The sequence below is a fragment of the Scyliorhinus torazame genome, chromosome 7, assembly GCF_047496885.1.
Source record: "Scyliorhinus torazame isolate Kashiwa2021f chromosome 7, sScyTor2.1, whole genome shotgun sequence".
NCBI lineage: Eukaryota > Metazoa > Chordata > Chondrichthyes > Carcharhiniformes > Scyliorhinidae > Scyliorhinus > Scyliorhinus torazame.
In genome coordinates, this window is record NC_092713.1 from 55,137,148 (window position 1) to 55,164,444 (window position 27,297).

The window sequence follows — 27,297 nt, forward strand, 5'->3', positions numbered from 1 at the left end:
CCAGCTTGAACCGGATGCTACAATCATTGACTTGTACTGTGGCTCGCCACTCGTCTGCATAAACCACATTGAGGATGGGTGTGTGTGTTGCTGAATGCGAGGAGGCCTTGTCATGCATGGTGATGATGCCCACCCGATATGGGGACTCCAGGCAATCACCCTCTGGATCCATGACGGGATCAGGTTCCAAATCCAGCAGCACTTGCTGCACACTTCGAGCGCGTCTGCGTTAGAACTGGGATCGCTGGCATCCTATCAGAGATGCAGACCTTCACAAAGCCGCATAATGGCCAAACTTCTTGCAGTTGAGACATCGCCTGCCTCTTGCAGGGCATTGCCGCTTTAAATGGGCAGTGCCGCAGTTGGGACACGTCATCACGTTGACGCCGTGACGCTCGGTGCGTCGTCGCACATGTGCAGTGCGGTCAGCCGCCGCTCACACCTGCGCAGTGTAATTTTCGGCCACTTCGTTCTCCCGACCGTGGTGCGCATGCGTGGGACCCCTGGAAAAGCGCGCAAAATGGCCTCCTTCATCGATGCTCAGGCGCCCCTTTCGGCGATGACCTGTACACTCTCAGCCTCGTAGGAGGCAAGTTGGTCCTGCTCTGCCGACTTAAGGCGGGAATAGTGACTTTTTGCCTGTTCATGGATTTTGCACGTCTCGATGGCCACTGGCAGGGTCATAGTTTTTATTTTTAGAAGCTGCTCCCGCAGGGCGTCGGAGTGGACGGCAAACACGATCCGATCCCTGATGAGGGAGTCAGCGGTGTCACCGTAGTTGCAGGATTGCGCTAGAATGCGAAGATGAGTGAGAAAAGACTGGAAAGGCTCATCCTTACCCTGAAGGCGCTGCTGGAAGACATAACGTTCGAAGCTTTCGTTCGTCTCGACCTCACAGTGACGTCGAATTTGGCTAAGACAGTCTGGAACTTGGTCTTGTCCTCACCGTCGGCAAAAGTGAGCGAATTGAAGATTCGGATGGCCTGGTCCCCAGCAGTCGACAGTAGCAGCCCGATTTTTCAGGCATCGGACGCACTTTCGAGACCCGAGGCCTCAAGGTATAGACTGAATTTCTGCATGAAGAACCGCCAGTTGGCGCCAAGGTTCCCGGAGATCCGGAGCTGTGGATCTTTTCCATGCCGCTGGAAGGCAGTTGCTGGTCGTCAGTGAAATTTCAAAGGTAAATTACTTAGAAGCAGTAGCCATTCCTGGTATCATGTTGTGTTGTTCACCCTGGGGTAACACGGACTGCAACACGATGCAGTTAAATTATCAAGCATACATCAAACCTGGGCGTTGGTTCAATAAGATTTATTGAACTTCAGTAACGAAGCACACAGCTGCCTGTGGGTTGACTCTCTACTACTCTAAGTAAATTGTTTACTTAGAGTAGTAGAGAGTCAACCCACAGGCAGCTGTGTGCTTCGTTAACTATCTAGACCAGGCTAGCTCTGATCCACGTGTATAAGGTGTTGAATGATTTGTACACCCTGACTGTCACTACAGTTGTCACCAGTGGAAAGAGGCAGAGTGCTGATGCTTCGTGTGTTTTATAGTTGGAAGCCCCCCTCTGGTGTTCTGTATGTTGATTGGCTCATCTGGGTGTCTGTCACTGCCTGCTTTTACCTCATGATGTGCATGGGTGCATATTATGACAGGGGCGAAACCCACGCAAACACGGGGAGAATGTGCAAACTCCACACGGACAGTGACCCAGAGCCTGGATCAAATCTGGGATCTCGGCGCCGTGAGGCAGAAGGGCTAACCCACTGCGCCACCGTGCTGCCCATTCCTTCAAAATCCTAATGCAAATCATGGTTATATTAACTGTCTGTACTGAATATGAATTCCACAATCAAATTACACCTCAGCAGCATATTGGAAGTCTAATCAATGTTACAAGAAGTAACACTTTTGTTAAGTGTGTTCTGTTGTTTTTATTTAAACAAATTGCTGAATGAAAGCTTCAAATGAGCTAAGATACAAGGATCTGCCAATTGCCTATTTTTATCCAGAGTTTGTAGAAATCCCGATCCAAGTGTAACATTTCTTGGCACAAAACAATTCTATAATTATTAGGATTCAGCAGCAACTGTTTCTTTTCTATGGTCAGAGTGAAGGAAAGGTAGGGTTGGGGGAAGGGAGTGAGACCGAGTTAACAAAAAATTAAAATTTCCATCGATGGCAATGTCATATCACTGCAGATCAGCAAGCAATGGGGAAAGGTTGCTGTCTAAGGCATAGTCCACAAAAGGGCTGGAAACTGTACAGAACACCTCAGGCTGTTAGCCTGACAAGGAATGGACATTGTAAATATCAAGAGCATTTTCAAGGTCCTGAGAAAGCTAAGATGGAAACATGCTGCATGGAGAAAAGTAGAATTTTATTGCACTTTCGGTCATTTTCAAGTCAAGATATTTTGTAATGCATTTTAAGAATAAGGGGCGGGATTCTCTGACCCCCCCGCCGGGTCGGAGAATCGCCGGGGGCTGGCGTGAATCCCGCCCACGCCATGTCCCGAATTCTCCGCCACCAGAGATTCGGTGAGGGCGGGAATCGCGCCGCGCCAGTCGGCGGGCCCACCCCCTGCGATTCTCCGGCCTGGCCCGCGATCGGAGCCCACCGATCCACGGGCGCGCCTGTGCCGTGGGGGCACTATTTTTCTTCGGTCTTTACCATGGTCTCCACCATGGCGGAGGCGGAAGAGACCCCCTCCCCTGCGCATGCGCGGGGATGACATCAGCAGCCGCTGATGCTCCCCCGCATGCGTGGTCTTACGCAGGCCGGCGAAGTCCTTTCGGCCCCGGCTGTCGTGGCGCCAAAGGCCTTCCACGCCAACCGGTGGAGCGGAAACCACTCAAGGTGAGGGCTTGGCCCCTAAAGGTGCGGAGTAGGGGAGGGGAGAATCCCGCCCATGGTATATTTCTGGGGGAGGGGTGGGGGGGGGGGGGGGGGGCAACAAGTTCCAAAGATTAATTTTGTGGTGTTTATTGGAGAGAGCACATCTAATTATGGGAACCAGCCAGACCGACCAAAGACAGAAAATACCAGGAGCAGACAGCACCAGGAAAAAATGTGAGGCTGATTGCAATGCCACTTATATTAATAGAGCTGTGATTGTTTATGCATTTTACCGAAGCCATACATTTATAGGGCTTAACATTTTATTTGGTAAAATTAGTGACTGCAGTATCAGAAAAAAACCCATGGAACTACAGATCGGAAGAGATGCAAAACAGGCTGTCACTTCACTATCACACACAGTCAGAATTATCGACCAATAAATTAAATTTGGTTGAGTCCTGTAGAATCTGCTCATTCCTAATGCGGCCTGATAGGTTGATTATCAACCTGCATTTCCTTACAACACAGGCCAATGAGAGGTAGTGAGAGCTGGAGAGATTCCTGGTCAGCCATGCGATGGAAAGAAAGTTGGAACCTTGACCATCACTATCCATAGCTCTGGGCTATTGCATGCATGTATAAGTGCATTCTGCCACAGCAACTTCAGACTCCCTGAATGATCTGTAACACGCCACCAGCATAGAATTTACCATAGGTTTGTTTTAAAAAATTTTTAGAGTACCCAATTAAGGAGCAATTTACCCTGCACATCTTTGGGTAGTGGGGGTGAGGCCCACGCAGACACGGGGAGAATGTGCAAACTCCACACGGACAGTGACCCAGGGCCGGGATCGATCCCGAGTCCTTGGCGCCATGAGACAGCATTGCTAACCACTGCGCCACTGTGCTGCCCTTTACTATAAATTTTTAGCAGTCTCTGATGGCAGGAAGCAGACCCTGATCTAATAAATTGGGAGTGGAGTTCTTGAGAATTTGCCTTTGCATCTCTGCATTTTGAAACAGTGCAATGCCAGTTCAAGTCTGTAGACTGAGCTGATGAAGGGACATCCAGGATCCTGTCTCATGTTCCCAAACATCTCAGCTGTAAAGCTTTTTTTGTTTATGTTTTTGATATTGCATTTACACATAAAGCTGGGACCATAGATGGTGCTTTCCTCTACTAGAAGAATGCGTGCATAAATTGTACTGTAGTTTTATATGTTATATAAAGTATAAATTCTGTAAAATGGCTGGTGTGAGAACAGGTTAATGGTTTACTCATGCGGCACACAGGAAATTGTTTCCATTATTTGTGACTTTTAAGCAGCTATGCTCAGATGCTTAGTGATTGTTGAGGTTTTACACTGACCAGTTTGAGTAATCTTTTAAAGGGACGGAGTCACTTTGTCAGGGAGTTGTTCTGGGAGGTTCAATTAATTGAACACCTTTCCACACCAGAGTTGGTGACAAGTGCAGAACTACAATATACTTCAGTGCTAACTTCCTCAGTGCAGTTTTATGAATTGTTGTCTTTCCTTTGAAGCAGCTTTCCTTAAGTGAATTATGTTCTGGCGGTATCATTGCTGTCAGTAGAGAGGATGCAGCACAGATTTACCAGGATGTTGCAAGGTATGAACTATGAAGAAAGGCTTTAAACACGACTTGCTGCTTTCTTTAGAACAAAGGAAATTACAGTGTGGCTTGATAAGGTTGTTTAAAATTATGAAGGAAGGAAATGGAGTAGCTAGACACACTGGCTGGCTTCAGTAATGTAAGGGTCTAGAATGAGGAGGCATGGATACAATGTTAAACGTAAGTGATTTAGGACAAAAAGTAAGAAGAATCTTTCTATGTAGAATGTTTTGAGGCCATAGTATGGACTAGCAGAGTTAATGATTTGACAGGATACCCTGACAACATTTAAGAAAAGGTTAGATAGGTGGCGGAAAGAAAGGAGGATAAAGGGACATGGGAACAGACCAGGTACATGGGCTACATGCTGCTCAAGTGAAATCAAATGTTGGGGCCAAACAACCTATATTCATGTTATTATTTCAACATATTTCTGTATCCGAAACAACTGCGAATGCGATAATGCTGTCAATCAACTTTCTGCATTCACCACAGTTTTGTAAAGCACCATCTGTGTAGAGAGGAATAATGTGAAGTACATCCTGATGTACATTTCTGATTATGTCTGTCAGTAGCTGACTGGCTTTTGCGCCATTTGGTGATCAACTATTAGGAACCACATTTTCCAGAATTGCAAATTCAAATTTCAAAAGCCAATATTTTGTTTAATGTGAAATAGTTCCTCAAAATAAAACACCGTTCTGTCTGGTCATACACCAGTCTGGGATCGGAGATGAATTAGGACTTCTGGGGCTGTAGCATATCCTGATTGACACACTTTACAAGCAGTCTTATCTCTTCCTTCACACATCTGGTTGTAAATTTAAGAGGAATTCAGGTTATTAAGGATGGTGGTGGGGGTGGGAGTGGATGCTGGTGTGAGTAATCCTAGGCCCGCTTTACACTTAGCTAGTGGAGGTGCTGTCCTACAGACCTCCAGGAGAGACCAGAAGAGATGCACTGAAACTAATCCTTTAAAAAGGTTAAAGCAATTCTTAAGGCCTGAGCTCAATCTTGGTGAAGAGGTGGCGTAGCGGTATTGTCACTGGACTCGTAATCCAGAGACCCAGGGCAAGATCTGGGGGCCCAGGTTCAAATCCCACCATAGCAGATGGTGAAATTTGAATTGAATAAAAACCTGGAATTAAAAAAGTCTAATGATGATCATTGAAACCATTGAACCCATCTGGTTCATTAATGTCCTTTAGGGAACAAAATCTGCCATCCTTATCTGGTCTGACCTACATGTGACTCCAGATTCACAGCAATGTGCTTGTCTCTCAAATGCCTTCTGAAATGGAGGGCAGTTAAGAACGGGCAATAATTGCTGGCCCCGCCAGCGACGCTCAAGCCCTGTAAAATGATTTTATAAAAATTTACAAATTTGACCATAGTAATATGTATATGGCATATTAGCACGAGCAAAGATTAGTTGCCATTCGGTATATATTGGACACTATTATACGGCCAATGAAGATATTGCAAAAGTTTGATGTAAGGATAGGAGTAGGCACTCAGCTCCTCAGTCATTCAGTTTGGGTGTGGCCTTTCTGCACCTCAACTCAATTTACCTTTCATGCAGCTACCTGACAAAAATCTTAATCGCTTTGGACAGCTCAGGCCCAACCAGCATTAACTCTGTGTTTCTAGCTTACCTGGAAAACACCAAATAATGGGTTTGAAGAATAAAATTGCAGTATCACCACTTGGAGCCAGTACAAATAAACCAGATGTGTGGCAACTTTGTGAAATAATTACCAGCTATTAGGTGGTCCAATGGCACATCAATTTCGTGCACCATTGTGTCCTGAGCTACTGATTGATAAGGCGCCAGATCACACATGTCAATTAGCTGACTGTGGGGAAGGTGCAGAGTGGAGACGAAGTGTTTACCCACAGGAAGGAATGGAAAGCTTGGCAGAGCAAAGTTCCCAGGTCGTCTCTTGCTGCTCACTGAACTGGAATGATAGTGCAGCTTGCCTATTTAATCAACTTCAGTATAACCCATGAGAGTTGGGTACTGAAAAGGGAGGTGGGGAGTTGAATGGAAATTATCAAAATTAATGTATCAAAGCGTAACAATATTATTATAAACAGTAATAATGAGGGGGTGAATCAAAATTCCAATGTTAACGCCAGAGCTTGATATTGAATAAAGAGCAACATCATAACCAGCTGTTCGAAGAGCTTATTTTTTAAAAAACCTCAAAAGTTCATATTTGATTTCCCCAGGATAAAATATTTTTTGCAACTCATTTGTCTGTTGGAAAAGTGAAGATGCTGCCTTTCTTGTTTGTCTTGGCTCAATAACCTCAAGGCTTGAATACAGTGTAGTTAAAGTGCCGGCTTCACTAATCCCAGTGAAATTGCCAGAAGAGGATTTTTGGTACTGTATTGCCAAAATTGACACCATTGACTTAAACATATGTAACAAGGAATCAGCAAGTCGGGGAGCCCAAATCTGTTTAAAGTATCTGACTGGACTGCATTGAAAAGGAAAAGGAAAGGAGTTATTAGTAGCCAATTTTTCTCTCTTGTGCACAGAGGAGGTACGGTGATGTAAAACATTAAGATAAATGGCAGACAGGAAGACAGAAGGCAGTTATTGCTTTCAGGGGTTTTGCTGGCATCTTAAATGTCATCACCGCAGCACTTTAGATAATATTGTTATTCACTGCTTGCAGAGTGAGATTGAAACTTAAAATAGGTCTTTATTTCTAAGATAGGCAAGAGTGACCAGTTATTTTAGTAACGGCAGAACCTTTGAGAATTGCCTCGTACATAAATCTCCTCCAGCCATTTTCTATTCTGTTCACTTGTATACCATATATTTTTATTGAAGCCTGCTTGCTTCTCTATGTTGGATACTGTGTTTTTGGCGATGCTGGACATAAGGGGCGCGATTCTCCGCTCCCGTGACTAAGTGCCCACGCCGTCGTGAACGCCGTCGAGATTCACGACGGCGCGAAACGGCCCTGTTCTCGACCGATTCAGGGCCTGAAAATGGGCTAGGATCGGGGCCGCGAGAAACTCGGGGGGCGTGTCGCGAAAGCAGCGTCGTCAGCGCGCAACGGGCGGCGCCGCTTAAATGACGCAGCCGGCGCTGCGTAACTGGCATCACCCGCGCATGCGTGGGTTGGCCGGCGCTAGCCGGCTCCAACCCGCGCATGCGTGGTTGCCGTCCTCCCCGAAGCTGCCCCACAGGATGATGTCGGATGGATCTTGCGGGGTGCGGAGGAAAGGAGGTCCTGCTTCAGAGAGGCCGGCCCGCCGATCGGTGGGCACTGATCGCGGGCCAGACCCCTTTTGAGTCCTACCCCGGTGAAAGAACCCCCCTCGCACCCCCACAGGCCACCCCCCCCAGCGTTCCCGCGCTGTTCCCGCGGGCAGCAACCAGGTGTGGATGGCGCCGGCGGGAAGCCGGCGTTTTGGGCAGGCCGCTTGGCCCATCCGGGCCGGAGAATAGCGGGTGTAGCGAAGAATCGCCATTTTGGGTGTCCCAGGCGATTCTCCGGCCTGCGCCGCGCAGAACTCGACGGGGCCATTCTCACCGCTTGGGTGAATCGCGGGAGGGTGTCGGACCGGCGTCGCGGGGAAAAATGGCGCGCCAGGGGATTCTCCCAACCGGCGCGGGAGCGGAGAATCACGCCCAAGATTAGGCATTGTATGGTGTTACCAAACGTTGCAATGTTTCCTGGTGAGAATGCAGAGGTAGAGCTGGGGTGAGGGGAATCAGGAAAGGTATACACATGCGCTGTCCCTAGCACCTTCTGGCATGTGGGAGGGGGAAGCAGTCTGGAAAGAGTCTGTCTCTGATAACACTGAGTCTCTAATGTTTGGAGAATTGAAAGTGAGAAATTAATGTATTTAAAATCACGAAACATTTTTTGAAAAAAAGTTACTTTTGATCTGGAGGCATTTGGTGTTGCAATAGTAATAGTATTTTATATTGACAGTTTCAGGTGCAGAGGTAGAGTCTACACATGATCCTTTGGATCATTTGAGATTGACACCCCTGGTGTAGACCAATCCAGGTGTTAAAAATGAAAGGGGTAGGGCAGTATGGTGGCACAGTGGTTAGCACTGCTGCTTCACGGCGCCGAGGACCCGGGTTTGATCCCGGCCCTGGGCCACTGTCTATGTGGAGTTTGCACATTCTCCCCGTGTCTGCGTGGGTCTCACCCCCACAACCCAAAAAGATGTAAAGCATAGGTGAATTGGAAGGTCAGTTCTAAGGGAGCGCCGCACTGTCGGAGGGTCTAGTGCTGAGGAAGCGCTGCACTGTCGGAGGGTCAGTGCTGCGGGAGCGCTGTACTATTGGATGGTCGGTGCTGAGGGTGCGCGAGGGTCCGAGGCTAGGGGCTTTTCACAGTAACTTCATTGCAGTGTTAATGTGAAATGAAAATCGCTTATTGTCACAAGTAGGCTTCAAATGAAGTTACTGTGAAAAGCCCCTAGTCACCATATTCCGGCGCCTGTTCGGGGACGCTGGTACGGGAATTGAACCGTGCTGCTGGCCTGCTTTGGTCTGCTTTCAAAGCCAGCGATTTAGCCCTGTGCTAAACAGCCCTGTGCTAAACAGCCTCTAAGCCTACTTGTGACAATAATAAAGATTATTATTATTAAATTGCCCTTTAATTGGGAAAAATGAATTAGGTACACTAAATGTATTTTCAAAAATGAAAGGGGCAGCTAATTTGAGGGGCACAGCAACACCCCCAACCCACACCAGCTCGCCTAGTAAAAGCTGCTGGGCTTCCCACATGGTATGAGTGTCCCCCTGCCATAGGAAAAATAGCGGAGGGCTAGAGTTGAGGCACTTACGTGGCCATTAATTGACCCACGGGTGGGAGCGGGAGGGGCTGCCTATGATCCCTCCCCATCATAAATTGGGTGATGGGTTGGGGGTGGTGGGAAGGCTACACGCTGCTTTTTACAACAGTGTCTTCCCCCATCTTCAAACACACCATAAAATTCAGCCCAAGGACACAAACAAGATTAAAACCACCCACGTGCATTGCCTCGAGTAATTTTGGGATTGAAAGCTTTGGACCTCGGATAACAAATATAAACCCACTCTTAGCAAAACCCCTCAATTATACTACTACTTTGAATTTTCCTCAGGTATCCATTATTATATATGCATAAACCATCTCATTCCCTTTAGTAGATTGCAACCTTTTTAACCATTCCCAGACACCCATTATTCTATATATAAGCCATCCAAACATCTCAATTAGTCTTCAGCCTTGTAATCACCTCCAAGCATCCATTATTCTCTGCATAATTTATAGCAATTATAACCTTCAAGCAGCAATAATATTCCGATCTCCCTGGTCCTTTCTGTTATTTGATAGTTAACTGGATATATCTGGATAATTTTTATTTGATAAATATCTGGATTCTCTCTGCAGTGTTACAGATCTCATTATATAATATGAGAACAGTCGGGGTCGGGGCTGAAGGCACTAGCAACAGAGCTGCTCTCGATAGCTCTGGGGAAATATTCAGGGAGTCCGGTAATAATAGCTTCATTGAAAATCTGGAGGCAGTTTCGCCAACACTTTGGGTTGGGGGTAGGGTCAAGGGAAATGCCGATTCGGGGGAACCACAGATTTGAGCCAGGGAGGTGGGATGGAAGTTTTCGGAAATGGGAAGAGATGGGGATTAAGACACTAAAAGATTTGTTTCTTCGGGGTCGGTTTGCAGGATTGAGGGGGCTGGAAGCGAAGTATGGGCTAGAGCAGGGAGAAGTGTTTAGGTACGTGCAGTTTCGGGATTTTGCCAGGAAGGAGATACAGAGCTTCCCAGATGAACCAGCCTCCACATTGCTGGAGGAGGTGTTGACGACAAGGGGACTGGAGAAGGGGGCAGTGTCAGCGGTGTACGGAGCTATTTTGGAAGAGGATAAGGCAACACTGAAAGGGATCAAAGCAAAGTGGGAGGAAGAGCTGGGAGAGGTTATAGAGGAGGGGGTCTGGTGTGAGGTGCTCCGGAGAGTGAATGCCTCCACCTCATGTGCGAGATTGGGGCTGATACAGCTGAAGGTGGTATATAGAGCGCACCTCACGAGGGCGAGGATGAGCCAATTTTTTTAAGGAGTAGAGGATGTGTGTGAGCGTTGCCAGGGGGCTAATCACGTTCATATGTTTTGGCCCTGTCCAAAGCTAGGGGTGTACTGGAAGGTGTTTAGGGTAATTTCCAAGGTGGTGCATGTGAAACTGGACCCGGGTCCCCAGGAGGCCATATTCGGGGTGTCGGACCAGCCAGGGTTGGAAACGAGTGCGGAGGCAGATGTCATAGCCTTCGCCTCGTTGATCGCCCGAAGGTTGTTCCTGCTAGGATGGAGAGCAGCCTCTCCACCCAGTGCCCTGGCATGGCGGGGGGACCTGTTGGAATACTTGACCCTTGAGAAGGTTAAGTTCGAACTGAGGGGAAGCTCGGAGGGGTTCTACAAGTCATGGGCACTATTTATTATGCACTTTCAAGAACTGGATAACATTGAACATTAGTTGGGGGGGGGGGGTGGGGGGGCTGTGTAGATTAAGGGTGACTATGGGTAATCCCCGATTCCTTTTTGTCATTTGTTTATGTAAACATGCGGGCTGATGTTTGGGGGTTGGTGGGGGGATGGGATCGTTGTTATTGTTATGGGGATTGACATATCTTGCTGATTATTGTTTATTGTTGATGGGTGTAAATGCGGGAGAAAATGTGAAAAAGGAGGAGAATAAAAATATATTTTAAAAAATAAATAAATAAAATGATAACAGTCACCCTCTTTGGAATCTATTGAAAGCACGAGGAATTCACCGTCGTTTGTCGATGATTAACAATCTGGTGTCTATTTTCATATATTTGGGGGATTTCTCAGTTTTTGCTCATTTTCTTGTGCCTTTTCTTGCCTTGCTGTTTGCCATTACTTTAATTTTTTTCCAAGGCTTGGTTGGGGCTGGGGAGTTCTTTCTATCACATTTAACAGTTAATTGTTAAGCAACGCCTAGAGCAGAGGATACATGTTGGTATGTTTTGTGCCAGGGAGTTAAATTTGATATCGAATGGGTGAAAGAAATTTGTTTTTGAAGGGTGTCATGGTGGAACTTTGACAGACCGCACTGTGAATTGATAGGTCAAGGGTTTGTACCCATCATTCCCCCAGTTTTAACTAAAGATGGCATGGTAAGATACATTGGAGTCCAGTGATTTTCTCCACAGAAGAAGATGAATGGTCACTCCCCTGGGATTATACTCCTGCACCATCCATTCTATGGAATGGAGCAACATCGTGGGGGTCTGAGGCCAAGGACTGAATTTTGCCTATGGGGTCGGGAAACAAATCTGTTTCTGCATCCTGAACCTGCCCCCCCTTCCTCCCGGTGTTTGGGGGTGGGGGTGGGTGGGGGAGGAGGTTATCTGTCCAAATGTCTGGGGAGGTGGTGGGAGCAGGCACGATAGCGGCATTTAAGGGACATCAAGACAAATATATGAATAGGGTGCGAATGGAAGAATACGGACTCCATAAATGCATACGGTTTTATTTCAGGCAGGTACCATGGTCAGCACAGGCTTAGAGGGCCGAAGGGCCTGTTCCTGTGCTCTTTTGTTCTTTGTTGTGTCACAAGGAGCATCTTCTTAATTAATATGGAAATGGGTCTGGCGGCCAATTAGGGATCATGAGGGCAAGAATGGAGGTTAGAAACCAGCATGCTGGCCCAGCTGACACCAGGGGCAGGATTCTCTCAGCCGGGGCCGGGCTGGAGAATCCCTGCGACTGGCGCCGGCGTGGTTGGCCCGCCGCCGGTCTATGCGGGATGGGCCGAGCGGCCGTCGTACAAAAGCCAAGTCCCGCCGGCGCCATCCACACCTGCTCTCAGCCGGTGGGAACTCAGCGTGGAAGGGTTGGGGTGCAGCCTGTGAGAGGTGGAGGGGGAGTCCGACCCCGGGGAGGGCCTCCGATGTGGCCTGGCCCACGATCGGAGCCCACCGATTGGTGGGCCGGCCTTCCTGGCTGACGGCCTCCTTTGTTCCGCGCCGGCCCCTGTAGTCATGCACCATGTTGCGTCGGGGCTGGCACGTTGAAGGAAGCCACTGCGCATGCACGCGTTGGCGGCGGTGCCACTGCGCATGCGCGGATCCCGTGGCGCCCATTTGATGCTGGGATCAGCAGCTGGAGCAGCATGAACCGCTTCAGTGCCGTGCTGGCCCCCTGTAGGGGCCAGAATTGCTGATCCTGAGGCGGTGTTGACGCCGTCGAGAAACGCGACGGCGTTTCCGACGGCGTCAACACTTAGCCTCAGGATCACAGAATCCCGCCCCAGTACTTTTATTGGTTCCTCACCCTCTCCCTAGTTTCTGCTCCCGCTCCTGACAGGATCTAAAAAAATCAGCCCTAATTCTCTAGCATGTTCAATATATCAGTAGGTGAGGCCTTCTGTTTTGTGGTGTAGTATTTCCTGTAGACAAAAAGGAGAAACCAGACGTGTCTTAATGGCGTCATAAACCATGTATTAGAAAATAGCATGTGACTGCAGAAGCAATGCCATTATAAGCTTCTCATCTCTCTGTTGATTTTTAAACTGGATACTGTCTAGCATTCGGTCTGACATGATGGGCTGTCAGCAAATTTTTAAGTTTGAGTATTCTGGGTGGCCCAATTGGATGAACAGGGGATAGCAAATAACAGTAATTTTGTTCAACAATCCAGTAATTAAAGGGCCAGTCTCCATTTTGTTTGCCTACACAGACAGCAGATTTCAAAGTTACTAAAAAAGCTCAGTTTATAAAGGCTTTCCTGGCACTTAATTCTTTCAAAGCGTGGTTTTGATAACTCTTCCAACTAGCCTTTTGGCTAATTTAAACAAAAAGAAAGTGATTAAAGACAAAGTTTTATTTTTCACAACTTTGGCAAAGTTGTGTGTAATTTCTTGCAGTACAAAATTCTAAGTGGCATGGCAGTGCAATGTGTATGGGGCTCAAAAGACATTGGGCGGGATTCTCCAGCTGCACCCACCTAGCGACCGGAAGTTCCCACCCGAGGTCAATGGACCTTTACATGGTCCGCGTCCCACCCGTGGCGATCTTACAGCGGGCGGGGCAGAAGAATCCAGCCCATTGCCACAGAATTCATGCTGTGACTTCCCAATCTTGGCCCTAATCTTTGAAGATGTGGGGTACATTTTCTGTGGCAGGAGGATTTGACGTGGTATCAGTTGGAGGTCATGCACTTTAAAGCTCGAAGAAGGTTTTGCTTAAGATGGGAATGGGTCACCTCCCAGCTGTACCAAGCCACGATTGGTGTATGTTAGCCTGACAATAGCGCAAACTCCTCTTTCCAAGTTGAATCTTTTAAAATTCATTCTTGGGATGTTGCTGGCTAGACCAGGATTTATTGCTCATCCCTAGTTGCCCTTGAGAAGGCGGTGGCGAGTTGCCTTCTTGATCTGTTGCAGTCCATGCGGTCTAGGTACACTCGCAGTACTGTTAGGGAGGGAGGTTCCAGGATTTTGACCCAGTGACAGTTAAGTAATGGTGATGTATTTCAATTCAGGATGGTGAGTGGCTTGGAGAGGAAATTGCAGGTGGTGGCATTCCCATGTGTCTGCAACTCCTTGTCCTTTTTGGTGGTAGAGGTCAGGGTTTGGGGGTCTTTATAGAAATTCCTTTTGTCAAACAGAAGCTGATGGGCTCATCCTTTGTTAACAAGTTGCATTTCTGTAGTGCCACTAATGCAGAAAAAGTAGTCATGGGGGCTAACCACCTTAAAAGGAGTCCTGGTAAAGAAATACAGTTTACGGGGTCTGTTGTTAACCTTCCCTCTTCAAACTTTTAACCTGCCAGTTGATATCTTTGATAATTATGGAGCAACTTAGTCCAAAAACTTTGTTTTATCCTTGTTAAAGTGGTAATAGTAGTTTGAAATTGTCTCAGGACCTCATCAAACGAGGTTTGTGTCTCCTTTATGTGGTGCTTTTTCAGATGGTTATTTTTCGTCTTGCCTTGCCGTGTTTGGTCTGGTTAATCAACTTTTGGAATTTAAGGATTCCTTCCATTTCCAGTTGCAAGCGTACATGCAATTAATTTTAGATCACATTGCCAAAATTTAAATTGAAAGAGGCTTCTCTCTCGGTTTCTCATTGTGAGCTATTTTGATCAAAAACGATACACAATGTACCCATTATTTCCAGCATTTCTAATAAAACTAAATTGAGCTTAAATTTACATGTAGGTCATTTTAAACAGCACACTCGAAGCTCCAGTAAAACAGTATGCGCTTCATTGAAGGTCTGACTTATTATTGTGGCCTTCATTCATTTCCGTACCAACTTGAAAAGTTGAAGCTATATTTGATGTGCATTTGTTTAACTGTAAGGTATTTTACATTTTATCTTCACCTTTCCAATGTATGTCTTCCACAGCTGAAAGGGTGGTTCTCACATCTGTGTCCCTCTGTGTTTGGCTGCATCGTGTTGTACAACCACTGTGTCTGAATTTGACATTCCCTCCAATTTTCCCTCGATTCCTCCTCAGTGTCACTCTATGACAGGAGTCAATGGCTCCCCTGTGAGGAAATTGGAAGTACACACGTGCGCCCTGGAAATGACTCAGAACTGGTCTGGCCTTTTCAAAATAAAACTGAATAAAACATTACTTGTCCAAATTTAAAGTTTTTTTTGCCCTTCTTCAGTGCCACAGGTTTTCAATGCAGGTCCAATTGCAGTGACTAGGGACCCAATTGATTTAGTTCATAGTGTAGAGTGATACTTTTGTCTAAGTTATAAACTTTTTTAGTTGTTTTGGCAGTCAAAGCAAATATACTCAATACAGTACATTTCAAACAATAGCAGAAACACAAACTATATTGTTGTAGAACTTACCTGTTCATTATTTTAATACATCTATCTGATGTGCAAGATTTCATATCATCCAGGTTAATGTATAAAGAAAACTTATTAAAACTTTACATTTTTCAGGCTGGATTGTACTTTTGGGAACGCACTGCCAGGTTTGGGGGAGGGGGATCCCAGTTAATTGGGGCGAGGTGGCATGCTCATCATCTTTCTGCAGTTATGCCACCTTTCCAGCAGCAGGGCAGGTAGCAGACAACCCACCCACACAGAATCCGACTGAACCACTTAAGTGGGCAACTAGGGGCCTCTTCCCACTGCCACTGGTGTCTTGCCAGCGGCGAGGGGGTTACTCTGCCACAAGGGAGACCAGTAGGTAAATCTTGCCAGCCACCCAATGGGCCCATGAGGTGCGGACTGTCCTACTCTTGTAGTCTTTGGCTCATGGAGGGACCAGGCTCCCAGCGGCAGTGGCTGCCTCCTATGGCTACCTGCCACCTTCCCTTACCGACAGCAACCATTTCCCTCGCCAAGGCTTGCCTGACTGGGCCTGCATCTCCATCGATGCACCCTCCTCCTCCACATGCAGCCCCAACAGTGGCCACTGATCCCGATGGTGAAGCTGAACAGCTGGCCCTCTGATTGGCTGTCAGGATTTGGGAACAGATCACTGTTCTTAATGAGGATAAAGCTCTTGGTACTGTTGACAGCAAAAATCAAGTGACCCCCTCGCATTTGAGCTCACCACCACCACTAGACTCCAGCCCTATTCTCTTCTGTAGAAATGTTTTATATTTATTCATTCTTGGGATTCGGGTATTGCTGGCCAGGCCAGCATTTATTACCCATCACCAATTGACCTTGAGAAGGTGGCGCTGAGCTGCCTTCGTGAACTACTGAAGTCCATGGCCGGGATTCTCCCCTACCCGGCGGGGCGGGGGGGTCCTGGCGGGATGGAGTGGCGGGAACCACTCCGGCGTCGGGCCGCCCCAAAGGTGCGGATTTCTTTGCACCTTTAGGGGCCTAGCCTTCACCTTGAGGGGCTAGGCCTGCGCCGGAGTGTTGGCGTGCCGCCGGCCGGCGGGAAAGGCCATTGGCGCCACGCCAGCCGGGGCCGAAGGGACTGCGCCAGCCGGCAGGAGTCCGCGCATGCGCGGGAGCGTCAGCGGTTGCTGACGTCATCCCCGCACATGCGCGGGGGGGGGGTGTCACTTCCGCATCGGCCATCGCGGAGGCTGTGGCTGAGGCGGAAGGAAAAGAGTGCCCCCACGGCACTGGTCAGCCCGCGGAACGGTGGGCCCCGATCGCGGGCCAGGCCACCGTGGGGGCACCCCCCGAGGCCAGATTGCCTCGCGCCACCCCCAGGACCCCGGAACCCGCCCGCGCCGCCAGTCCCGCCGGGAAGGTAGGTGGTTTGATTCACAGCGGCGGGACTGGCATGACAGCAGCGGGACTTCGGCCCATCGCGGGCCGGAGAATCGCCGGGGGGGGGCCACCGACCGGCGCGACGCGATTCCCGCCCCTGCCGAATTTTCGGTGCCGGAGAATTCGGCGGCCGGCGGGGGCGGGATTCACGCCGCCCCCTGGTGATTCTCCGACCTGGCGGGGGGTCGGAGAATCCTGCCCCATGTGTTAGACAGAGCTCATAGGAAGAGATATCGTTCTAGTTCAATAATGATGTGTGGCTTGGAGGGGAACTTGCAGGTGGTGGTGTTCTCAGTTTCTGCTGCCCTTGTCATTCTAGGATGTGGGTTTGGAAGTTGCTGTCAAAGGAGCCTTGTTGAGTTGCTGCAGTGCATCGTACAGAATACGGAGAGGCCTAGATAGAGAGAAGTGGAGAGGATGTTTCCACTAGTAGGAGAAGCTAGAACCTGAGGGCAGAGCCTCACACTCAAGGGACAATCCTTTGAGGCAGAGATGAGGAGGAATTTCTTCAGCCAGAGGGTGGTGAATCTGTGGAACTCAGCCGCAGAAGACTGTGGAGGCCAAGTCACTGAGTGTCTTTAATACAGAGTTAGATATGTTTGTGATTAATAAGGGGATCAGGGGTTATGGGGGGAAGACAGGAGAATGGGGTGAGAAACATATCAGTCATGATTGAATGGCAGAGCAGATTCGATGGGCCAAATATCCTAATTCTGCCCCTATGTCTTATGGTCTTATCTTATAGATGGCACACTGCTTCTATTGTGTGTCAGGGGTGAAGGGTTTAAGATGGTGGATGGGGTACCAAACAAGCTGGTTGCTTTGTCCTGGATAGTGTCAAGCGTCTTGAGTGCTCTTGGAGTTGTACTCATCCAGGCAACTCCATTCACATTCTTGACTTGTGCCTTGTAGATGGTGGACAGGCTTCGGGGAGTCATGTAGGTGCGTTAATTGCCGCATAATTCCCAGCTTCTGAACTGCTCTAGTAGCCACAGTATTTCTATGGCTGGTCCAGTTCAGCTTCTGGTCAATGGTAAACTCCAGGATGTTAGTGATAGGGGATTCAATGATGGTAGTGCTATTGAATGATACTGAATCAGCTGGATCCCTGGCTCGATGGCTTTGGTAGAGTGTGGGATAGGCTGAGACATGAGGTTACAGATTGTGGTTGAAAACAATTCTGCTGCTGGTGGTCCATAGCACCTCATAGATGAGCAGTTGAGTTAGATCTGCTCAAAGTCTATCCTATTTAGCAAGTTGATAGTGCCACACAACATGATGGAGGGTATCCTCAATGTGAAGACAAAACTTTGTCTCCAAAAGGATTGTGATATGGTCACGCCTACCAATACTGTCATGGACAGATGCATCTGAGACAGGCAAATTTGTGAGGATGAAGTAAAGTATGTTTTTCCCCTCTGGTTGGTTCCCCCACCACCTGTCGCACACACAGTCTAGCAGTTATGCCCTTTAGGACTAGCCAGCTTGGTTACTGGTGGTGATACCGAGCCACTCTTGGTGATGGCCATTGAATTGCCCCACCCAGAGTTCATTCTGTGCTCTTGCCATCCTCAGTGCTTCTTCCAATTGCTGTTCAACATGGAGGAGTACTGATTCATCAGCTGTGGGAATAACAATAGCTCTTAATCAGCAGGAGGATAATAGTCTGCATGTGATGTAAGGGAGATCTTTCCACGAACATCTCTATTTGTATGTTATGCAATATGTGTTAAGAGATGACAAGGCCTCTTTAATGAAAGGAAATATTAGCATAATATCACCGATCTTCCACTCCATGTGGGAAGTCCTACAGGAAGGATTGTACAATGGAGACAAAGCTACAAAACTATTCCATTAATTCTCCAACCTGTTCTCCCTTTAAGCATTGGATAACATAGATGCATAGAAGATAGGAACAGGAGGTGGCCTTTTGGCCCTCTGAGGCTGCTCCGCCATTTATCACGATCTTGGCTGATCATCCAACTCAATAGCCAAATCCTGCTTTCTCCACATAACCTTTGATCCCATTTGCCCCGACTGCTAAATTTAGACGCCTCTTGAATATTTTCAATGTTTTAGCATCAACTACTTCCTGTGATAATGAATTCCACAGGCTCACCACTCTTTGGGTGAAGAAATGTCTCCTCATCTCTGTCCAAAATGCTTTACCATGAATCCTCAGACTGTGCACTGTTGTTCTCAATGGATGTTCCTCTAATTATGATACCTTCAAACAAATACTTAAAAACAAATGGCTGTGACACTTCTATTTCTGCAGAATAACTGAGTGCTGCTTTTCAAATTCAAGGTTTTATTTAGGCTGTGGAATAGATATTCATTGAGTAGGCCCTGCCATCTCCAACCCCTGTTAATCTGCCAATCAAAACTCTAAGCAGACAGAGGTGTTTGGTTAGCCACGGCAAGGGGGGGGGGGGGGGGGCGCGGGTTCTCAGCATCTGTCAGGATATGAAAAATAATGCTTTATAATACTCCCCGTTTGTGGTCTTGCCCTATGATGCTGGTTTACCTCACACTGGCTGTCTGCCAGCCCTTCAATTTGGATTGCATAGCAGACAAAAGCATGTAGGAAATGGAGCCATACTGCGGGGAAATGGGATTTGGGGTAGTTATTGGTGGGGGGGGGGGAATGAAAGTGAGAGACGTGCACCATGCAAGCCAGGAAATGTTTTATGCACTCCAGGCCAAGAGAGGCTGTACTATCTCAGTGTCGATTTTTATGAGTGAAAAGACAGCCCGTTACTGTAATCAAGACTTGGGCTGTTCCTCTCTTTTAAAGACGCAGTCCTTTGTGTTCTCTGATACTTCTTTTACCATCTTGAGTTCAAGGATGTAGCACGAAATGTGAACAGTCAACAATATTATCACAGAGGCGTCGAGGACCCAGGTTCGATCCGGGCCCCGAGTCACTGTCCATGTGGAGTTTGCACTTTCTCCCCGTGCCCGTGGGACTCACCCCCATAACCCCAAAAAATGTGCAGGGTGTGTGAATTGGCCACGCTAAATTGACTGTTAATTGGAAAAAAAAATAATTGAGTACTCTAAATTTATTTTAAAAAACAATATTACCTCAGGGCTGCAAGAGAATTCGCAGTTCCTGATGTAGGATCGAACAGTGTGGGAAAATTGCAGGAAAAATATTTTATTTCTTGTGGGTAATAGACTTATGTGATGGAATATCTTTCTCATTTCACGATCTATTTTCTGTCTCATTTTACTTTACTCCAGTTGATCTGGTGGGAGGGAAGACCAATTGTCTGGAACTGCATTACAGTATGAATGATTATTATGTGTATTTTTAGAATACCCTCTGGAGGATGATGGATAATATACCACTGTTCAAATTTAAATTGCATGAAATTCAGGCACTGTTCAGGTCAATTTGCCAGTCCACGTGAGAGAACTTCTTTACCATCACTACCGACAGTTTTGAAGTTTAATTTTCTTTAAATTGTTTTAACTGTTCTGAGGGTACAAATATTTTAAAAAGACAGACTAAAATATTTTCTATGAATCGTTTAAACAGTTGAATAGGATGTCCTCTTCCGCTCTGGATCACTTGGAGTGATTTAAAGAAGAGGAGGCAGTGTGAACTTTGTACTTAAAAAGTTGAGGAATAGGGGCAGCACGGTGGCGCAGTGGTAGCACTGCAATCCCAGGTTTGATCCCGGCCCCGGGTCACTGTCCGTGTGGAGTTTGCACGTTCACCCCGTGTTTGCGTGGGTCTCACCCCCACAACCCAAAGATGTGTAAGGTAGGTGGACTGAACACGCTAAATTGCCCCTTAATTGGAAAAAATGAATTGGGTACTCTAAATTTATATTTAAAAAGTAAAAAAAAAAGTTGAGGAATGTTGAGACTGGGGTGTGGAATATTTTTCTCCCAGTATCACTTGATTCAATCCCAGTTGATGCTGTAACTGGACGGGAAGATTCCAGAATGGAACACTGGCTCAAAAGATCATGGCGGGATTTTCTGTTGGTCGACGCCGGTATCGAGAAACACGATTGGACGGAGAATCGGGTTTGACGACGAAATCGTGGCGGGCGCCAGTTTCACGCCAAATCGCAATTTTCCAGAGCCTTGACAGCAGAGTCAATGCGTTCCAAAAGGCACGTACAATAAACACTGTTGGTATATCATTAGCGGGCCTGACCTGGTATTCTCCGGGGCTTCCGCAATGCTCCGGCCTCCACTGGGACGAATGTGCACGCCACTGACTGCCCACTGTGAACTTCGGGCCACAGGTCATATGGGTGTCGCCCCAGGGCACCCCGTGGATGCCCTCTGGCCCCGATGCGATGGGCGTGCTCCAGCGTAACTAGTGCCATTTTGTTGGCTGAGCTGAGTGTGTGTGGGGATTATAATGTGTATATGCGGTTGAAGTTTGTCAACCAGTTGAGTGCACCTCCAAGTGATCCAGTGAGGAAGAGGACGTCCTATATAGGAACAGCTAACTGTTTAATAGAAAACTGACTGTTTCATAGAAAATATTCTAGTCTGTCTTTTTAAAATATTTCTGTTAAAACAGAAATGTTAAAACACTTTAAAGAAAATTAAACTGCAAAACAGTCAGTAGTGATAATAAAGAGGTTCTCTCACGTGGACTGGCAAATTGACCTGAACAGTGCTTGAATTTCATGCAATTTAAATTTGAACAATGGTATATTATCCATCATCCTCCAGAGGGTATTCAAAATATGCATAATAATCATTCATGCTGTAATGCAGTTCCAGGACAATTGGTCTTCCCTTCCAAACATTCATTTGCGCTTTTAAAAATTGTGAAACAGGCAAGTGACTGCTGAGGGAGAGAGAGGGGGCATGGACAGTATCCCAGCACTGCCAACGTTTGCTGGCAGTCCTGCCGCTGGCTGGGGTCTTCTGCCAGGGGGAGTAGCGGGAGGGTGGGTGGGGGGGGGGGGGGGTCGCCAGGACGTAGGCTATGGGCCGGGGTAAACGGGCACGGAGCACCATTGTCGTGGCCTGAAATTCAGCCATGCAGCTACGCAAGCTGCTGACTGCCCACTGTGAACTTAGGGCCACAGGTCGTTTGGGTGCCTTGGGTGCCCCCCCCCCCCCCCGCCTTGGGTGCCTTGGGTGTCCCTCTCCCCCCCCCCCCCCGCCCTAGATGCCCTCTGGCCCCAGCCGATCCATCAGCGGGATGGCCGCGCTCCAGTGTAAACAGTGCCATCTTGTTGGCTGAGATGATTTTGTGTGGGGGGGATTGTAAGGTGTATATGTTGCTGAAGGTTGTCGGCCTCTTGAGTGTCAATCACGGACCCAGCGAATCCTGCACCGTTTCTCATTGGAATCGGTTGTGTTCCACATGGTGTCGGTGCTGGCCCCTCCATGGTCGCTGAATCGGTCCAGGTTTTCCGCCAGTTTTACTGTCGTGGATGTCCACAAATCCTGCTCCGGCATCAACACTTAGTCTCAGGAACGGAGAATCCCGCCGCATAACTTTTACTTATTTTTTATAAAACATGAAGGAACAAAGCCATAAGACCGCTAATTAGTTTTAACTACAAGAAACAAACATTTGCTAAACATGAAAAAATTGGATTATAATACAATACTCCTTTACTTCCCCTTTAGCTGAACAATCACACACAGGTTTTAAGATTTATACAGGTTAGAAAATACATTTTAGGCTACAATGACCTCGCTAACACAAAGTCTCTTTAAGCACACAGATTTGCTGTCGTCAAATTCACACACTCTGCTCTGAACCCAAGTTAGTGTCTGTGGAATTCACCTCAGAATCCCTCCCCCCCAGATGATTATCACATGAGAGTTTCCAAACTCCACTTCCAAAAATACACTTTAAAATGTTCTCTCATAATGTCGTTTTCCCTTAGCGGTTTGCATTCTGAAATCCAGTCCAGGTTTTACAAATGACTCTTTTAACTAAAGCTTCTGCTCCACCTTTACCAGTGAATTGGACTAAGATTGCATTAGAAACATAAAAGGTGAGTTTCATTCTGTCACTCTAAACTGAATTTTATCCTGTCTCCCAAAGGTGAAAGGACAATTTTCAATCTTGTGCACTACCCTAACCCTAGCAAGCACTTCTTAAGCTAGAGCTGGTAATTGTTGACATGACTGGTGCTGGAGTAAATTAATATCTTGTTGAAGAAGTTTCTGAGATTTATTGTTACAGTAATTACATGTTAATCATATTATTAATAATATTGTCTTAATTGTTTCTTTGTGCTTTTTTGTGCAGTGGGAAGCAGAGTGAGTCGAGAGTTAATGTACACACGGGAAAAACTGGGTGAGGAGACGATCTTCACCACACAGATGTTAATTCAAACCTCAAAGAAAGAAGGCGAAAATATCCTAACTCAGGAGGCATTACTTCAGCACCTGACTGCCGCGCTGGCAGCCAGCAAAGTACAGGTCTCGCTATATGGAAAGTAAGGAAATTGCTCCCATCACGTATTGATATGAAGGGTGTGTTTTAGGTGGTCGGAAGATGCAGGGCAACTGCGGAACCCACTTCTAATGAAAGGACATTGATCTGAAAAGTTAATTGACTCTCTCTCTGCAGATGCTGCTAGTCCTGCTCTGTATTCCCCCCCCCCCCCCCCCCCCACCCCTTCCCCTTCCTATGTTTTCTTTTGACGAGGCTGTCAATGTGATATTTCCCATTTACTTGGCCCCTGAAGTTGGAAATTCCACACATCATCCTCGGGACAAGATGGCAGGTGGCCTAGTTTCAGGCTTTTGGTCTCCACTCAGTTAATTTTATAGGATAGGGTTGATGTTCTTCCCTCCCAGTCATTCTTTTTTGCCTTCACTCAATATCCGATGGCACAAGTGTAAACTTGCTCTGCTTATTTTCAATTTTTTGGGGGGGAAAGAATGATCCTTAAACAATGACATCTACAGACTATTTAATTTAAGTTCCTAGCAACACATATGTTCAGACATCCACAGTTGTAAATAAATGTATATGTGCTGGCACTCAGTAATTAGCATTGCTGACTCCGTCAGTGTACTGCTGCTTTCCCAGCTCATTGCCCTTTCACCTTTATTTCAGGTCCTGGGATTTAAACAAAATCTGTTACAAATCTGGAGTGCCTATCATTGAGAATGGAATGATTGAACGAGTGAGTATGATGGAAATTATAATTTACTATTTTAAGGGTATCCCTTTGCTCTCTGAAACCGTTTATTTTTATTCACAATGCTCAGAGAACTTTTCTGGCGATTACCAAAGCAAGTGATATCAGTCCTGGGGAACCATCCTTTATCTACTGAATTTCAGCATTACAGTCCTGATGTACAATGGGCTTTCCTCTGCGAGTCTTGAGCCCAGAGGTGGACTTAACGTGAGACAAATCTGACAAATGAATTGGAACCTGCCGGTGAAAAGTCAAAATCACTGTTGTCTGTTGCAAGGGAGAGGATGGTCTAAATCAGGGGTTACTTTCCTTTGCAAAAATAGACAGCGTGTGGGTTGAGCATAGCCTAAGATTTCTGCTTTAGAGTTGCAAGAGGTTTCCAGGTGTGTGTTTGTGAGCACGTCTGGGTCATATCCTGCAGCACGTGGTCCGGGAGTGGGGGAGGGGGAGCGAGGTCACAGGGTGTGAATGGGCACGAGCGCCCTAGATATTGGGCGTTCGCTAAGGGCGAGCGGGAAATGGTCGCCATCCGCACCTCTCAGCTTCACAACAACATTTTGTCATACTCGGTCCTGTTACCCCCATGCTGAACCGATTGGGAACGGCATTTAGTCTCAAAGCAATATTAGTAAAGCCCATAAATCTCGACTGTATACCGAGAGCACTTTGTTAAAGGTCCTGTGCCCTTTCCTCATACCTTATGGCCAGCAATATTGTTGTCTTGAAGTGAAAATTTTCATCTACATTATTTATTATGTGGTAGGGCAAAAGGACTGATTTAATATGGTGAAAGTGGTGGAGGGGAATGCAGACTTTTTAAAAAATGCTCCCATGTGGAGAAGCTGACATAATATGACACTATGCTCTATGTACAATGGAACTTGCATGTTGCTGTCAGGGTTTCAAAGCCAGCTAGTATGATCGAGGCGTAGAGGCAGAAGGCTGTTGACAGGCTGCCCTGATTTATGGCTAGCTAATGGTTTTGTAGTTCAACGTGGTCTCTGCCAACATTGCCTCTATATGCTCCAACGGAAGAGGATGTTTGGCACACACTATCATTAAATATCTCCTCTGCTTTTTGTTCACCCTCCTCTCCAGACCCTTGGTGCCACAGACACACACCCACACACAAATTATTAAACATCAATCCACCTCTGACCACAATGGCTATTGTAGTTTATGAGGATCAGTAATCCTCTGTTAGAATCACAAAATTAGAGGGCAGCACGGTGGCGCAATGGGTTAACCCTGCAGCTTCATGACGCCGAGGTCCCAGGTTCGATCCCAGCTCTGGGTCACTGTCCGTGTGGAGTTTGCACATTCTCCCCGTGTTTGCGTGGGTTTCATAGATGTCGTAGAATTTACAGTGCAGAAGGAGGCCATTCGGCCCATCGAGTCTGCACCGACTCTTGGAAAGAGCAGCCCACCCAAGGTCAACACCTCCACCCTATCCCCATAACCCAGCAACCCCACCCAACACTAAGGGCAATTTTGGACACTAAGGGTAATTTATCATGGCCAATCCACCTAACCTGCACATCTTTGGACTGTGGGAGGAAACCGGAGCACCCGGAGGAAACCCAAAGATGTGCAGGCTAGGTGGATTGGCCACGCTAAATTGCCCCTTAATTGGAAAAAATGAATTGGATACTCTAAATTTTAAAAAAAGAATCACAAAATTAGTACTTCATGCCTTTTCATAGAGATCATAGAGATCATCTGACATAATCATGGCAAAATTCAAGCCATATATAAAATGCTGTTGAGTGGCGATGTCTCTCAGTATTCCTAATCTTCCATGTCTAGTTCCATACTGCACGTGGAAGAAATCTTTTTTTTCACTATTGGAAGCAAAGTGTTGGATCTGTGCAAGAACAGGTTGCAATGTGCAAAAATACAGGTCTTGTCACCTAACTAAAAAGGCTCATTTAGGCCAGAGTAAGGGGGCGCGATTCTCTGAAATGGAGACAGAGTGTTCGCGGCATCGTGAACGCCGTCGAGGTTCACAACGGCGCAAAACGGCCCCTGTCCCGACCGATTCAGGGCCCGATAATGGGCTAGGAGCAGCGCCGCGTCATTTACGCGCGCCAGGCCTTGGCGCCGCGTAACGGCGGAGCCGCATACATGACGCGCCCGGCGCCGCATAACTGGCGTCACCCGCGCACACGCGGGTTGGCCGGCGCCAACCCGCACATGCGTGGTTGCCGTCCTCTCCGAGTCCACCCCGCAAGAAGATGTCCTACGGATCTTGCGGGGCTGCGGAAGAAAGGAGGTCCTCCTTCAGAGAGGCCGGCCCGACGATCGGTGGGCACCGATCGCGGGCCAGACCCCATTTGAGGCCCCCTCCGTTGCAGGATCCCCCCTCCCCACCCCGCAGGCCGCCCCCCCCCCAGCGTTCCCCGCGCTGTTCCCCGCCGGCAGCGACCAAATGTGGACGTTTTGGGCAGGCCGCTCGGCCCATCCGGCACTGAGAATCGCGGGGGTACCGGTGAATCGCCATTTTGGCTGTCTCGGGTGATTCACTGGACCGTGCCGCGCAAAACGCGATTGTGCCGATCTGGCCGCTTCCATGAATCGCGGGAGGGCGTCGGACCGGCGTGGCGGGAATGTTTGGCGGCCCAGGCGATTCTCTGAAACGGCGCGGGAGCAGAGAATCGCGCCCCTGGTCTAGAAGTTGAAGAGCAGAAATTGTTGGTTATAAGCAGGTGCACTAAACTCAGTGGTGGATTGTATTAAAGACTGTGCTCAAGAGCCTTCTGGGAACTTGAAAGGATCTCCCTTGTGGCCCATGGGATGTATCATTAGATTCCGAGAATTCCAGCCTGTGGGTCTCTGCATTTTGCAAGCGAGTGCAGAGTGACTGCCTCCTGCTTTCCCAGTAAAAGAGGATAGTGACAGTTCTACCCTTTTCTGTCAGTAAAGGAATTTCACCCAGCACACTGATAAATGTGTTATTTGCCAATCGTCTTGCAATGATACTGAAGAGTGTAGTTGGCTTTATTCATATTCTTCTAGCTAACTGCGTGTTCAAAGTGGGAAGTGGGCATTAAGGGGCAGCTGTCTTGTGGCCAATGAGCAGTGAGTTCACACAGGGTGAGGGTGGATGGGGGAAGAGGGGTGTTCTTCGTTCTGGGTCTGAGAGGGTCTCACAGGTGAGAAGTGGCACGTCTAGGGCAGCAGAGTCGTGGATCTTCCTTGTGGGACTTGGAGGAGCTCTGCAGCTCTTTTCTGGTCCTATGGTGATCAGTTAAAAATTTAACTTTTAGGGCTTTTGCTCCTTCTGTCACAAATGATTCTGTTAAAATGCAAGCTCCCCAAATGGCTGTGGGTAAATGCACCACTTTGTGTGTCAGTGGAGTCAGGAGCTAACCAATACAGCCAAGTGTTCAGTCTCTGCCACCACC

The 27,297-nt window shown here is 47.6% G+C and overlaps 1 protein-coding gene across 1 annotated transcript in view; it reads left to right on the forward strand.

The window, feature by feature from the left end:
* ptch2 (patched 2) overlaps positions 1–27,297 on the forward strand; it is a 142,605-nt gene that overhangs the window by 37,322 nt on the left and 77,986 nt on the right. Inside the window, exons 3-4 of the mRNA XM_072510730.1 lie at positions 22,993–23,182; positions 23,809–23,878. Coding sequence (XP_072366831.1) covers positions 22,993–23,182; positions 23,809–23,878 — 260 coding nt within the window. The remainder of the gene's footprint in view (positions 1–22,992; positions 23,183–23,808; positions 23,879–27,297) is intronic.